Below are 16,478 nucleotides of genomic sequence, written 5' to 3' on the forward strand. Positions count from 1 at the left end.
CATTTCGTCTGACTTTAAAGCTGGAATGATAGTCTGGTACAATTAGAAATTCAAGATGAATTCATCCCCCACACAGTGTGTATTTATGAGTATTGGACCGTGTTTTCCATAAAACGTTAAAGTAAAGATGAAAACTTTACCTTTCGGAAACAAACAAATTGGTGAGGATAACTGATTGTGGAATTAGTTATTGCTCACAATGAGTTGTTCCACATAAATAGACCTCAAAACTAAAAAACAAACACTAACTAATCATACTTTATTAATCCCCGTTTGACTCATCCTATTCTGGGATAAAATTATTATGGGTCTCTGGGGAGCTGATTGGGGTCAAGGGTCATAGCCGGGGACCCGCAACGGTGACCTCTCCACTCTGAGATTTGAATTATGAGAATAAATTCATAAATCTGACTATAAAGTAACTTCTAGGTGGCCATAATCCTCTTCCGTACATCTCTTCCTCGAATGATGACACGCGCAGGTGTGCATCCGCGTATGCCCGTGACGTCACTGCCTAGTAACAAGTGCCTGGCAGAGAAAAAAAAAAAAGATTTCCTCGACTCGGTAACTGTCGCTCCAGGAGGGACGGAGGACGTTAAGGCGCCACCGGAGAGCTCTTCAAGCCGCTGTCAGTGACCCCCCCCCCCCCCCCGACCGCTCCGTGAGCCGGTGAAACCCTCCAGGCCACGGGAAGCTCACCTGCGGAGTTTGAAGTGGGAAAAAATGGGAAGAAAGAAAGAATCAGAGGAAGAAAATCCGGACTCCAAGTACGGTGAGCGGACATCGACCGTTAGTTCCCTCAAAGAGCCGCAAAAAAATAAAGAAAAGACGTCGAGTAAAAGACTTGAAATGATCTGAAAACACTTAAAATTACACGGTGTTTTTAACAAATCGTGAGAATTGCTCGAAATTTGGTAAATTTTTATTATTTTTGAAGTTTGGAATTAAGGTTTAAATCTGTTTTTTGGTTCACGCTAAACACTGATTTGTATAAAAAAAAAAAAAAAAAAAAAACGCGGGAAGCTCGCTGGAAAAATTAAGACTATATATGTATACAAGATTAATTTAGCAGGGAATCGATATTTAAATGAAAAATAATTGGGCTTTATAGGTTTGGCATACTCCACCATATTGTCCAGATTTTGTAGATAATCGTTTATATTTAGCCTTTAATATAATTTCATATAGGTCTATCCAGTCAGCACTAGTATGTAAAGAAGGTTTAGGCCATTTCTTTGTGACCTTTTTATCAACGCATCTAAAGGAATATCGCCCAAATACATGCTGTCACATTTAAGATCCCGTTTTCAAGTGAAAATTGAAAACTTTATTTGAGTTTTGGGTACCATATGTTTCCGCCACACCGAAAACAGAACTTTTTGAAAACAGCCCCCCGAGCATTTTAGGAAATGAAAACGGGCAAAAAATGACCTTTCCCTCAGGATCAGTCTCGGTGTAGACTCTATGGAAATACTGCTAAATGTGAAAACGCATCGTTTTTGCATTTTCGTTTCGGAAAAGTTTCATGTTCACATGACAACATTTTAAAAGACAGAAAAGCAGAAAACGACGCAGTTTTCCCTGTTGGGCCACTCAGTGAGTGCCGTTGTCTGTTTTTGTAATGAAAACACACATAATTGCACAGAGAACAATACGTTATAAACATTAACGATGGTGAGTTCACGGACATATGGACAGACAGCCAAGTGTGATGTTATTACAGTATAAAACTAACAAGTCTCAGGAGAATATGGACTGGGAGTCATCACACCATTGTCGATATTGCCCATCTCTTGTGCAGAATAACTATTTACCGTGGCTGTGGTGCGATCTAGCAGCATTTATGCCATCTATGCAGGGATAGAGTCCGAGCGTTTTCAAAACGTTCCTCCTTGGGAGCCGTTTTCAAAATTTTCATTGGCGTTGTCGTGTCAACAAACCCCAAAAACTCAACACAGGCAGGGTTTGGCCAACAAGTTTGACACCACAACTTTAATCTGAGGTGTCAGACTTTTCCATGAAGAAGTTTTTAATCTGTAAAAATGACAATGAAAACATATTACTGTGTAAGGATTTGCTTTTTCAGTTTGTTTACTGTGGGCCGCATTGTTTTAGTAAGAGCAGCAGGCATACAAGCGAGCTCACTTGTTGCTTAATTTCAAGGTGAAGTTGTAAAAACACAGAAATCCGACATTTTTGGACACAGCAGACTATTGGCACTATGAGCCTGAAGAAACAAACACGACTGCAGAGAAGAGTTCAAAAAAGACAAATTAGCGACTGTCCACTGCAAATAGATGAATTTAACTTGACTTTTCACTCAGAGGCATCATTAAAAATAAGAATACTGAAATGAAAGTACAAAGGTCTCTTCAAAAAGTAGTTTAAGTATCCACTACTTTAACTGCATTGGCAACAGCAGGCATTTGATTCATATCCCCTGTATCGAAGGTCAAAGTACATTTCTCAGACAATTATTAAAGTGTATGACAGATACGCACACACTGTGGTGAACAAGGTGTATTCCATGGTCGATGGTGCTTGAATTGTTCTCAATTACAAGTGAATGAACTGTTATTAATAATACACTCAAGTAAAAGTTCTCCTCTCAAAATCTGCTCAGTCTGTAACAACCTATATTTGAATAAAGAGATTGGAAACTGAATGCTGATGCATTGTGTGTCGTGTGACCCAGCAGCTTGTTCTCTCACTGCTCTGAATGTGTGCTTCAGGCTGGTTTTTATTATTATTATTATTACCGTATACATTTCTTTGCCACATTGCATCTTAGACTTGGCTGGAGTTTGAACAGAGTAAATAGTCGCTGTTAAGTCATGTATCCTGTTTTAACATTTGTATCCTACTAAGACGACACATGCCAGAGTAGATATAGTCTTTGTCAAGGTTGAGCTGCCTGACACCATGTTAGTACACGAAGCGCAGAAAGTAAAGACATTAGAGGGATGCTTTGTGCTGTTGAGAAGGAATTAACTGCAGAAAACACACTTCAAACTTCAAAACTCCAGAAATATTTAGATCTTATCCAAAAAGTTCTCAGATTGATATTCTTCTTGATGAAATAATGCAAATGTCTTGACTTCCCAGCATCGGACAACCTCGCTCTGCATTCAAATTCTATCCAAATATACCTGAACTGCTCACCCGAGTGCTGTGCCTCAATTTGGCTCTTTTAGTTTTTGCTCTATGTCGTGTATTGTAGATTAAATAAATGAGATCAGCTTAACTACGATTCAGTTCAGAAAACTGCTTCTTGTGAACAGTAAATTGAAGACCTTGACTCATTGTTTGTTATTAAGGCAAGTTTCTCCTTTGTTCCAGGAAACAAAAATAAATCTCTTCTTCCTTGTAGGAAACGCCCTCTCTTATACTGATTCTACTGTAAAGTGAATTATAAACACTTTTAACCTCACTCACTTGAAAGGTCTTCCTCATCTAGTAATTCATTAACTCCCAGAAGAGAGGACAAGACGACTATGTGCTTGCTGGTAAACATCACCACCATGTTTTTTTGGGGACATGCACCTTCATATATAACCCAATGCAGGGAATGTGTAATTAAACCCAGCATGTACTCCCAAACGGCCTACATTTGAATGTTATTTCAAACTGTGACGCAAAGATGTGAACGCCGACGTTAGCAAGTGAACCTAGATTCAGTTTCGTCTTGTCGTCTGTCCTCAGTCCAAAAAGAAATATGGCGGATGAAACAGTCGAGTGCTCATAGAAAGGAAACATGACTTGGCTGTTTTCTTTTCCCAGGAGAACCAACTGAGTTTGACCCGAGCTTCAACGGGCCAATACACAAAAGGTGAATCTTCTGTCCAGCTGTCAGCTTTCTGATGCTCTATGTCGATTTCACATTCGTCATCATCCTAGCAAACTTGTTGCTGTGTCTTGTTTTCCACAGAGGATGCACTGATATAATCTGCTGTATTCTCTTCCTGGCCATCATCCTCGGCTACATAGCAGTTGGAGTATTAGGTAAGAGACACCAAATACACGCAAATAATGTAAAGCTAAATGCATTTTTAAGGTATCAAATGTATGTCTTGTCATTAAATAAACCTACTTTACAGCCATTCAGTTGGATCTTTACATTAATTAGGTCTGATTCTCATACATCATTGAACAATTTGTTTCAGTTAATTCCTCTGGTAGAGAGAGAGAGACATTGTTGTGTCTCCCACCATAACGCTGATATAAATACAGGAGTCAGAATAAAACTGATTTATATTTGTGCTAATAAATGTCACATGGTCTTTAGTACTAATGATTACAATAGTCACCATAAATCAAACAGCTGAACCATCAGCTGCAGTTTGATGAATGATCTCTATGTAAATACTGCAATACCAGTCTACTAATCACCTTGTGTCCACCTCTGGACAGAGTCACACCGTTTTCCCCTGATTTTCACCTTAACAGTGCAGATTTGCCTTAAGGTTAATATAATACCAATTTACAGTTCATCAGTTATTTCATAAACCAAAACTGGCAATCTTATTGTTTCTTTGCGCCAAATTAAAATTAGATTCCATCTTAAAACATTTATTTTTTTTCAATTGTGTTAAACTATGAACAGCTGATTTCACAGTGAACATCCTGCCAGCAGCCTTTCATTGCCCCGTTAAACTCAAAACACTTTCCTGTGTCCTGAATAATCCTCCATTTCCTGCTCTGCAAGTAGTTCAAGGACAGGCCTGGGCCTCGGTGGAATCATGGATGTTAGATTTAGAAATGTGTTCCACCGCTATTACAAGCAAAATTATTTATTTGTCCATCCGCCCGTTCATTCTCTCCAGCACTTATTCTCACTCAGAGGCGCACGACGCTGGGCCGTCTCGACCAAGTACTTGAAAAGCAGTGATGTTAGTTGATGAATTCACTGGCTCTTGGTTGTGTGTGAAGCTATTACAAAAAGAAAGGTTCATGAAGAAAATGACTATATTGTTCTGACCTCTTGTGGTGTTTCTGAGAGAATGAAACTACTGTTGTTATTGCTTTACTGTTTCTGTCTACGTGTCCTGGAGTTAACCTGCTCTATGTATCGGAAATTACTCACTGCTCCAAATAGTGGTGTTGATAACGTCTCGTTGATGAGAATCAGCTGTGTTGAATCGGGGTCATACAGTAACGTTCCCTTGATAGCTCTTCAAACTCAACACAGTAAATGTAGTTTTTGTGTTTACTGAAAGCATAACTTGATGTAGAAGTTCTTTCTGTTGCTGACAAAGCTACATAGATAAAATATGTGACATCAGTGTTTTTATATTTTCATTAGTTTTCAATGTGTGTTTACTTTGGCTCTATCAGCTTGGCTTTACGGAGATCCCAGGCATGTTCTTTATCCCAAAAACTCAACTGGGTGGTTCTGTGGCATCGGAGAGCACAAGTAATCACAACTCTTTGTCTTCATTTCATATCATTTTAAAATGGGAAACTGTACAAATGAAATATAAGAGCAAAGTAAGTGTTGTTCTCTTTATTTTGCAGAAATCGGCCAAACCTGTTCTACTTTGATATGCTCAAATGTGCCATGTCCGTTAACATCATTGCGAGCGCTTTGAATGGTCTTCAGTGTCCAACCACGCAGGTAAAGAGCTGCTGGATTTCATAGTGTGTAATATAATGTGTGAATGACTGTCCTCTCATGTCTTCCCAGAAACATCTAACTTTGTGTTTCCAACAGGTGTGTGTGGAAAAATGTCCTTCTGAGTTTGGGGCAGCGCTGTATTTACCTGGTCAGAAACTAGAAGATGTTTTCAATCAAGATCTGTGTGTGCCAGCTTTAGATCTGAAAACTACTACGCTGGTAAGCTCTAGCAGAAGATCGTCTACATTTTTACGGGCTTTTCATATTCTTACAACTTCATGATATAACAATGTTTTCAGACCGTGTCAGAGATTTTGGAAAAGGAGCTCTGCCCTTATTTCTACGTCCCCAGTTCTCCTGGTGAGAAAAGACACATTTTACCTGCAGTAACTGAGATTGCGACTGAAAGTTATTGAGAATGTATGAAGTGATTTCTCATCAATTTTGACTTTGTTCTATCCTGATAGTGCTGGGGAGATGTTTGCCTGATTTCTCAAAACTGGAGGACATCCCTCCATCCTTTTCTAATGTCCCGGGCCTCCCTGCTTCAGTCAATGACACAATCAGCATCATCAAGAATGGCACTGTGTAAGAAGCAGATTCCTCATACTGTCTCATCCTCATCATGACTGAAACACAAAGCCAAAGCTTTAAGTTCATACGTCTTCTATAACTTCTGAAATAACACACGTTTGTTCTTTCTCCTCATCATCAGCGCAAGGTCGGTGAATGTGTGAGTTTTTGTATTGGGCAGTAGTGTGGCAGCTGGTGATAGCTGTAGTGTTTCGCTTGGTTATTCACAGCAGCCTTTGAGGAGGCATGTTCTCAGAGCTCACAGCTGATTGCCTGGGGTTTGTTTTTATAGCCTGTATTGCCTTGTATGTGTCTTACTACTTATGTAATGGAGAAGAGAATTCATCAGATAATGTTTAAAAATGTACTTGTTTAATAATTATCACTAACATGTAGAATTCATTTGGTTCATCTTTTCTTCCCGTCACATAAGTAGAGAATCTCTATATCAGTAAAAACCATTTACCATTCTTGTCTTTGCTTTCAGGATGCTTCAAACTAGTTGTTATGTCTCAGTTTCAGTTGTTATTTTCTGTCGGGTTTAGTTTTGAAAAGCAGAACAGCCATTAATACAACCAGGCCTTGCTTCTGTATTCATTAGGGACCTTGTGAATGGATTCAATGCCAAGGAGATCAGCGTTCGAATCTTTGAGGATTTTGCGTCGTCATGGCCGTGGATCCTCATGTGAGTTACTGATCTGTGCCACAGTGCACACTGCCACCTGCTGACACACACATCATACAGCTCTTCACTTTGTAGCTGTAAATAGATTGATAAAAGACTAAATGTCATATCAAATAAGGTTCTTTTAGTCCAGTGTTCTCGCCAGCCAATTGCAGCCTAATGGGCCGTTACACTGTCACTTGTGAAGTAGACAGTGTAACGGCAGTAGAAATATTATCATAATTCAGTGTCTCCTCTGCATTCATTTAGGAGTGGCGGTCTGGATCAGAGACTGATCAGACACTTCGATCTGTGATCCTGCATTTTGGCCAAATATAGTGGCCGACACAGAGAGCGGACATCAAACATGGGCAAAAGAATTACGATGCAGATGCAGAGGGCAGGGGATTCACGCCATATTTAACGGTTTCCACATCCCACAATGGACGGGGAAAAATTGAAGTTGACATCTAAACATCATACCAGCAGCAGTCTTAAATACAACAACAAATATTCATTTGTTTCCTGCTAGTGCCAAAATCCCAACTGTGACTACTGACCAGCACCAGGAGACCTGAGAGCATGACACTTGTTTTAAAGTCCCTGCAGTAGTTAACAGTGAGCTTCACAATCCCGTTTAAAGTTATTTTATTGTTATATTGAAGCACTTTGTGCTTTTGTACCTGAATATATGTCTCATATGCTCACGTCGTATGAGCCTCTGTGCCTTCTCATGTCCTCTGGTACAACTGTTTTATTCATAAAGTCATAAAATGTAGAATAAAGACTTTCAGTAAAGCGTCCGAGATGTTGAAACCATCTATTGAGGGCCTGTGGGGAAATATAAAGATTTAAACATTTCAAGGAAACCTTAAAGCATACATCCGTCTTGGCCTTTCATGAATAAAAGGTATAATTCTTTATTTCAGTTCTATTTAACCTTTTAACTATTAAATTGCTCCTGTGTTATTTTTTGGACCATTTTATTGTACTTTATTCTCTCTGAACCTTGAACCTTAAACGTGTGTCTTAATTTGTTGTGCTTAGTTTTTGCAAATCCAGCTTTGTTTCTCTCACATTCGATACTCACTTCACATTCATTCATTCATTCATTCATTTTCTTCCGCTTATCCGTTTCCGGGTCGCGGGGGTGACAGTCTGAGCACTGTCACCCAGATCACAATGCACCATTTAAGAACCTTCCTGCAGGTGGTGAGCCCACAGGAAGGTGGCACCCGGCGTGGGACACGAACCCACTACCCTGAGATTGTGAGTCTCATGCTCTACCAACTGAGCTAGCCGGGGGTCCACTTCACATTTATTAATATATTTTTTTAATTTTACTAGTTTTATTACCCGTATAAAGTTTGACTTGACTTCAACACAAAGGTCTACTAAGCATGTACTTTATGAGACATACTTGTGCTATTCAGTACTATCCAATGACCAACATTTTTATACATTTTTCACAGTTTGTAATCTTATCTTTTGTGTTGGATGAAGGATGCTGGAGCAGGGAGCATTAAAACAATCAAATGGATGCATAATTATCGAGCCTCCTGATGAAATAAACCTGCTAATGACACTGTTGGATCATCTAAGCTGTTTTTCAGGCCCTGGGATAGGAAACATTGAACGTTTGGCTTTGTGTTTGTTTTTTCGTGGAATTATGTTTTGTGTCGGTGTGCTTGGATGGTGGACCAAAGTGTAGACAGCCATTGGAAATGATGATGGAGTCCAAAACAAACAACCTTATTGAGCATGTCTGACAATAACCTCACATTGAGCCGTCTCTCTCTGTCTCAGCTGCCTGCTGATCGCCATGGTGGTCAGTCTGCTGTTCCTGCTGCTGCTGAGGTTCTTCGCTCCTGTTATGGTGTGGGTGCTCATCTTCGGAGTCCTGGCTGCCGGGGCCTATGGTAAACACTCACAGATATGTTTCTGTGTGCGGTGGCGTTTTAGCTGCCAGTCTACACTGGATTTTACTCTTTACATCGCTGTGAGGGACCACATGGTCACCCCGACTCGGGATGTGTTTTGCCTGAACGAGATTTGGTGGATGAGAAAGGATGAGGTTGCAAGTCAGCGTTTCAGAAATAAAATTAGGTTATTTGGAATGCTCACTTTTCACAAATCTGAAAAAACAGTCATTTCCAACCTCACAGCAAGTTGGCTGACTCGCACTCAGACTCCGTCTCTCAGTCGTCTCTCCGTTCCCTGACACAGACAGAAGCCTTTGAATAAGCCCAGCCCTAAATTGGTCCAGTCAGGACAAACTGGGCTGAACCAAAAATGCAAGGGGTGTTTGAGCCACCCTACCTTAACGTCAATCAAAAATTGGAATTATAAATGGCCACAATTTACAACAACGCAAACACAACAACTCAAAACATATACAGCGATTATTTTAACATTCACCAATTCCCCACTATATATACAGTAAAACCCCTGATGTAGGGACGCCCTAAAATCCAGGAGCAAGTTTCCCTTGAAAACAGGTATCCTCTCTTCAGAGGGAGACGTCACGGGGACAAATTGTAGGGCCAGTTGTTATCGAACAAACCAAACACTAAATAATGTCATGGAAGAAACACCCCATACGGTCCAGTCTTGAGTGGGCAAGATCAAACAATTAGTACAGAAAATTATTACAACGTTAACAAGAGTCAATTTTAATGAGGCATTCTGGCACAAAAAACAGTGAAGTGTAAAAACAAAAAACGAAACTATAAATCCTATATAGCCGCCTTACTTGGTGGTTTGTCGGCCAGATTGGAGCCTTTTGCGGCCTGGTTTTGGCCCGTGGGCCTAATGTTTGACTCCCCTGGTATAAAGTGAGACTTAAGCTTGAGAGGGGAGGTTGTCCGCTCATTAAGGTGTGTAACAGTTAAAACCTCTTCGTGCAAGCTGAGAGGAGCGTCACAGCACAGCACCGCGCTGCGTAGGAGGAGGCGATTTATCACATTTCAAAATTAATATCCGGACATCACAGCAAACAAATATTTGGATTATCGGGTCCAGTCCAATGATTTTGGCTATTTTAGTGTCGCTCAGCTTGAAATTTGCCAGAAAGACCTGTCTGTTATCCGCGTCAAGCAGGTTGTCCGCTCATTAAGGTGCGTTAACAGTTAAAACCTGTCCATGCACAGTGAGAGGTCTCATTACAGGGTGTCTGCTCTTACCGAGTTCGCTTGCCAGAGGTTCTACTGTGTACACACTAATTTATTTTTTAATCTTTTAGTTAATTATGTGGAGTCGTACCTCGCCCACTTGATTCACCAGAGAGTGAACATGAACAAAGAGAGGAGAGGCTTGTCTTCGCTTAGCTTAGCTTAGCCTGGTGGAACGCCAGTCATTACAGGACAAGGTCACATGATTGCAGTCATTATGATGATTCGTTTTGGGCAATTCTGTACAAAACCCCGGCCACGCCAGTGTGGGTGACCCGATGCTGCAACCCACCTCCAACACAAACTCCCAATTTCTGTAGGCTATGAGCTGTTTGTTGAACTACTGTCGCACTTTCAGAACACAAGCACAGTTTGATTGATTTATTTCGACTGAATGAACAATTTAAAATTAGATGAAACAAAAAGAAAAAGGAATAAATAAATAAATAAATAAAAAAGCCCATTTCGATATAATATACTTTGACTCGTTCGAGTCAAGCACAGTTAACTTGAATGTAGTCCTCTTGTAGCCTCCAGCGGGTCCTATGTGGAAAAACTACATGTGCTCTGCTCAGATCTACTTAACCATCTGTATAAAAAGCAGTAAGTTTTATTGTATTGAGCGGCTTTTCTCACTCCACATCGGTTCTTTCATTGTTTTATAGGATAACAGTGTTTGAATTTCTTCCTTCAACCCAACAAAATAGTTCACGGTCTGTCTGCAAGCAGGAATTATGTTCACTATAAAGTTCAGGTTCAAACTTCAGAATCCCAGCAGTCATAATTTCAGTTCAAGGACGGCCGGAGGTTATGTGTCTACAAGCTGTAAACTGCACCGTTCTGCTCTGAGTTGTTTGAGTGTCCTTATGTCACTCTTTATTTCTTCCGCAGGGATATGGCACTGCTACTGGGAGTACGATAACTACAAGCAAATCTCTGCCACCATCACTGATGTTGGTTTCACCACCAACTTTAACATTTATCTCCAAGTCCAGGAGACCTGGCTGGCCTTCCGTGAGTCTGATTGGTCACTTTTGACTTTTGACTCTTCCAAGTGCTTTTTTGAACTGAAGCAATCATCTGTCACACTGTCATTGTTGAATGAGGAATGATGAGGTCGAGAGGTGGTTCAAGAATATATTAAGAAAAGAAGGACTCCGTGACTTAATGTTAAAATGCAGTCGTTAAAGAAACATTCTGGCAACAATTACCAGCAGTAATATCAAATTAAAAGCTTGTCTCCCTCACTCTACCCACCAGTGATCATCATATCTGTGGTGGAGGGGATTCTTCTTTTGACTCTCATATTTCTGCGAACCAGAATCCTCATCGCTATCGCCCTCATCCAGGAGGCCAGCAAGTGAGTCATGTCATACCACCAAAGTACTGGACACCTTTTGAGTTTTCACATGGCAGATTGAGCATTTAAACTGATTCGCTTGATTATTCTGTTTTCATTTGAGGACACTGTAATGTCATGGTAACGTGGAAATGTTTTCATGTTGCTTTGTAAAAGGATGAAAAGAAGCATTTTCGCCTCGGTATAACCTCCTGCTCTGTGTTGATCTTCTGCAGAACTATCAGCCACATGATGTCTGCTCTGGCGTTCCCTCTGGTCACATTTGTTCTCCTGTTGGTGTGTGTTGCTTACTGGGGCATCACCGCTTTGTATCCTTTACTTTTGTGGTTGTTTATTCACAAGAACGGATATTGTACTATTCAAAACCTCCAGAGCGTGGACTCTTTTCTTTAAACTGGTGTGTACAGATATTTGGCCACTTCAGGGAATCCAGTCTACAAAGTGGTGGGTTTAAACTCCACTATGAGCAGCTGTCAGAGTCTCAATGGCAACGTGACCTGTGACCCCCAGGTTAGTTGTTGTTAAATTCTGTAATCTGCAGTATAATCTTCTCCTCTGTCCCTATGACGTCTGTCTTCCCTCATTGTATCCATGAACTTCTTTACTGGCCTTCCTCCTCTCGTCTTGCCTGGCAGCTCCATCCTCAGCATCATTTTTCCTACACAGTTTTCTCTCCTTACATACATGACCAAGCCATCTCTCTCACTTTTCCACCATATTGTAAGAGTCCCTACACTCACCTTAACTTTCCCAATCTTCCTCTTCTCCTGGAACCTCCTCATTTGTCTTCCTCTTCTGCTTCAGTCTATAGTAGCACAGTTTCCAGTCACACCGTTATTTAACAACGGCTGTGGCGGTTGTTGTCCCGGGTCAATCAGGTGTGATTATCATATTCTGTTCAGTATTCCAATCGCTAAAGATTTTACACTGAATGCCCTTCATGACACTTGAAAATTTCTCTTTGAAAGTTTCTCCTCTAAAATTTAAGGGCATATAGAGAAAATGTACAAGTAACATAAGGCACAAATAAAAAAGATTATCTATACATAAATTACTCATTTATAAAGAGGGGTTACAATTTAAAGTGGAAATTGAGTTTTCAAACAAAGAATTCATATTATCTTTTTTTTTGTTGTAATTCTTGCATATTCAAAATTTAATTAACAACCCCATCACCTATAGAACAAAGCTAATCCACCCAAGCTCATTAATGAAGGGATGGAATAACAAGCTGCAGATGTCTCCACCCGTCACCTCACTTCTCCGCTCCTCACATTCATCCTCTCAGAACTTCAACGCATCCGATTATCCCAGCTGCCCTTCAGCCAGCTGCATCTTCATCAAATACAACGAAGAGGGTCTCTTTCAGAGGAACCTCTTCAACCTGCAGATCTACAACGCTATAGCCTTCCTCTGGTGTGCCAACTTTGTCATTGCACTGGGTCAGTGCACGCTGGCAAGGGCCTTCGCCTCGTACTACTGGGCCTTCAACAAACCCGAGGACATCCCCATGTTCCCCGTGGGTGCTGCTTTCATGCGCACTCTGAGGTTGGTTTCAAAGCAGCTGTCACTTCAGTGTCAGACCTCCACTGTACTTTTTATTGAGTGACAAAAACACAGTCTGTACCACAGAGGTTTAACAAGGGAAATCAAAAGTGCTCTGATCATTTAAACATGGCGAATGAAGTCTTATTCACTACTTGCATGATTTGCCATCAAGCTGACTGTCACAGTGAAGACAACATTTATGTTTGACACGTTGTAGACATAATGACCTTTTAAATACTTGGATCCTCCTAAAGAAGAAGGTTCCAGGACGTTGCGTTTGACTGCAGTTCCCATTCAGCCCTCCAGAGGGCGTATTAGATCTGTGCGAGGTAGCAGTTTATGAGCCAGATCAACTGGTGTAATATATCCCAATATATTCTCCATTATTTAGCTTTGCCATTTGTTTTGTTTTTTTACTCCTACCATTACATTCAACTTTAACTTGTGAGGCCTTGTGTTTATTTTCCATATTAGGTACCACGTGGGTTCTTTGGCCTTCGGTGCGTTGATCCTGACGCTGGTGGAGATTGTGAGAATTCTTCTGGAGTACATTGACGACAAACTGAGATGTAAGGCCGAGGATTATGACACAGACTGAAATACAGCGTCAAAGCTTTTTCTTTCCGAATATTGAAAATTAGTGATTTCACAGTGCAATGAAGCTGCATTTTATCTCCGTAAAGTCTAAAATCTCAGAATTGCTAAAAAAAAATGTGATGGAAAGAAATTAATAACAAGAAACTCAAGCTGGGTGCTTTTTTTCCTCATCCTCAGCGTCCCAGAATCCAGTGGCACGTTTCATCATGTGCTGCCTGAAGTGCTGCTTCTGGTGTCTGGAGACGTTTATTAAATATCTCAACAGTAACGCCTACATCATGGTGAGACATCATCAGATAAATCATCTTTAGTGGAGTTAGTGTCTATTCAGCTGCTCTCTTTCCTACAGGGGTCACCACAGCAACTCATTGTCTTGGCTGGCTTTTACTAAACACGATGTGCCACCAGCCCTGTCGTAGCGATGGTTACTAATCATCTTTGAAAGAAAATTAAACTACAAAATTTATGGACATATTTTTTTATATGTATATATAAAATTATTGAAACTGTGAGGTTAAGTCTTGACTTTGTGTGTGTTGAACGCTGGTTTGCATTCAGGAAGGACATGTTGTGTAAAAACTGGTCAATCTACATTGCAATGACTTTCTGTGGCCACAACAGTAAAGGGAGAACCTAAATAACAATTTCTCATGAGATATATCACAAAAGTTTATTTTTTTTTGTTGACAGATTGCCATTTATGGGAAAAACTTCTGTGTCTCTGCAAAAAATGCATTCCAGCTGCTGATGAGGAATGTCATCAGGTTTGTTGTGACGTTTCTCTTCTGACGCTCGCTGGTACAAGTGTGTTTGTTAGAATGTGTGAATGCTGTGTGGTCGCAGGGTCGTGGTGCTGGACAAAGTGACGGACCTGCTGCTGTTCTTTGGGAAGCTCCTGGTGGTCGGAGGAGTTGGTGCGTACAACACTGCTGCAGATCTGTCAGTGCAGCTTCCATCCATCCATCCATCCATCCATCCATCCATCCATCCATCTATTCCACTTCGTTCAGCTTACCAGTGAAAGCAGGGTTCAACCTGGACAGGGCATCAGTCCATCCCAGACAAAAGACACTCACAATCACACCTGAAGTCAATTTAGAGACATCAGTTACCTTCACATGTGTGTTTGTAGATATTAGAGGAAGCTGGAGAAACACGGAGAACATGAAGACCAAAGTGAGAATCTCCCCACTGAGTGGAGAGTCTAACCGATACACCACCGTGGGCTTGATAAGCTGCGAACGCTTCATTTTGACTGCTTAAAAGCAGTTTTTTGATGTTGTGTTTCTTTCCTCCTGCAACAGTGAAAACCACAAAAAGAATAATGAGCTAAAGCTGTGTTCTTCATACAGTTCATTTAAATCAGGAGAGACCTTGAAGGCTACATGGGGGTGTGTTAGTCCGCCTCACAGTCAGATCATTCCTGATTGGAGTCCAAGTTTTCTGTGACTTCAGCCTTTCTGTGCAAAGTTCCTTCCTGTGTGTGTGAGAGAGATCGGCTCCAGCACACGCCACTCCAGGTTCTATCATATGTAATGTGTCTCCAAGCGTTACCATTTCTGTTCACAATCTCTACTTGATAGCATTCACACAGCAGTTGAGATGGAAGGAGGAGGAGACCTTGAACTCTACGTCTTTTTTCCAGGTACTTTGTCCTTCTTTTTCTTTTCGGGCCGTATTCCTTTACCGGGCAGTGACTTTCGCTCTGAATCCCTCAACTACTACTGGATGCCAATCATCGTAAGTTACTGACAAACCGCCGTCTTTCTGAGAGCAGACTTCAGGTTGACTCTTTACTCCATTGTGTTGCAGACGGTGGTGTTTGGAAGCTACTTCATCGCTAATGGATTCTTCAGTGTGTACAACATGTGCGTGGACACACTCTTCCTCTGCTTCTGTGAGTAAACGTTTATCATTTATATCGAGCCCCGGGGGCTCTATTGGCCGAGATTCCATACTGTGAGAGTTGTTGTGAAAAAAACATGGACAGAATTTTGATACCATGAGACTCAGAATTAATTTCAGGTTGTTCATCAAAACATTATTGTCTGTATTCTAAATTATATGTCTTGAAACGACAATGTTTGATCACTGGTGTCACTGTTCCTCTCACAGTGGAGGACCTGGAGCGAAACGATGGATCTCTTCAGAAACCCTACTTAATGTCAAAAAACCTCCGACAAATCCTCAACAAATCCAACGAGTCTCCAAAACAACGGAAAAGGAAGGACTGAGCAGCGTCTCCCACACACACCTCCCATTGTTTTTATTAGACACTCCTTCTTCGACGTTCACCAAACTCATTTTGTGATGTTGCAGTTTGGAATTGTTCGAACGTGTTTGTATATAAAGTCGTATTACTTCCTGTTCACATCACAGGACTCCTTCCAGCTATTGGGAACTTTTATGAAGTTCAGTTTTTGTTTTGGAAAGCTGTTCTTATGACTGTTAAATGTTCAGAAGTGGACGCGAGCTTCACACGCCACAAGATTTATGTTGTTTGTTTTTAGATGCCCTGTAGCAACTGATTTATTTAACTGGAACAAAGACGTTCTTACAGCTATTTTTAGATATTGTTTGTAAAAAAGGTTGTTTGTAAATATTTTTATGACCTTTATTGTAGGAGCCGGTCCTGTACCGGCTTCTGAGGGAACACAACCCCTCATTTGGCTCCTATAACCTCAATGTTGTTGATTATACTGATAAATTGTAAAGGACAGTGGTTCTTGGTTAATTGTTTACTCCTGCTGAATTTTCTACTGGTGTTACTGGACAGCAGAGGCAAAATAAATTCATGTTTTCTGACTGAACTGTATTTTCAAAAACCTTCTTGAAACGGTGTCTGTGTCTGAATCCCGTCTGTGGACCTCCTGTAAGATCTCATGTTTGAGGTGAAGTATTGAACTTAACTCGTCCCTTAACTGCAGTCTCAATATCTGATGTAGTCCCATG

General features: G+C 40.8%; 1 protein-coding gene across 1 annotated transcript; it reads left to right on the forward strand.

Annotated features, from left to right (window-relative positions):
• Positions 1–723: 723 nt before the first annotated feature.
• On the forward strand, positions 724–16,339 carry LOC308122916 (choline transporter-like protein 4; the record flags this gene model as incomplete). Its single annotated transcript, XM_080485084.1, has 20 exons — positions 724–772; positions 5,335–5,413; positions 5,515–5,614; positions 5,711–5,833; positions 5,914–5,974; positions 6,082–6,202; positions 6,789–6,872; positions 8,658–8,770; positions 10,913–11,035; positions 11,282–11,381; positions 11,597–11,689; positions 11,789–11,891; positions 12,670–12,929; positions 13,404–13,498; positions 13,704–13,807; positions 14,217–14,290; positions 14,370–14,440; positions 15,172–15,266; positions 15,339–15,423; positions 15,642–16,339. 20 exons carry the CDS (start codon positions 724–726, stop codon positions 15,758–15,760), a joined length of 2,052 nt encoding a protein of 683 aa, XP_080341210.1. The 3' UTR covers positions 15,761–16,339.
• Between the last annotated feature and the right edge of the window lie 139 nt (positions 16,340–16,478).

The sequence above is a fragment of the Lipophrys pholis genome, assembly GCF_963383615.2.
Source record: "Lipophrys pholis genome assembly, chromosome: 17".
In the NCBI taxonomy this organism is placed as follows: domain Eukaryota; kingdom Metazoa; phylum Chordata; class Actinopteri; order Blenniiformes; family Blenniidae; genus Lipophrys; species Lipophrys pholis.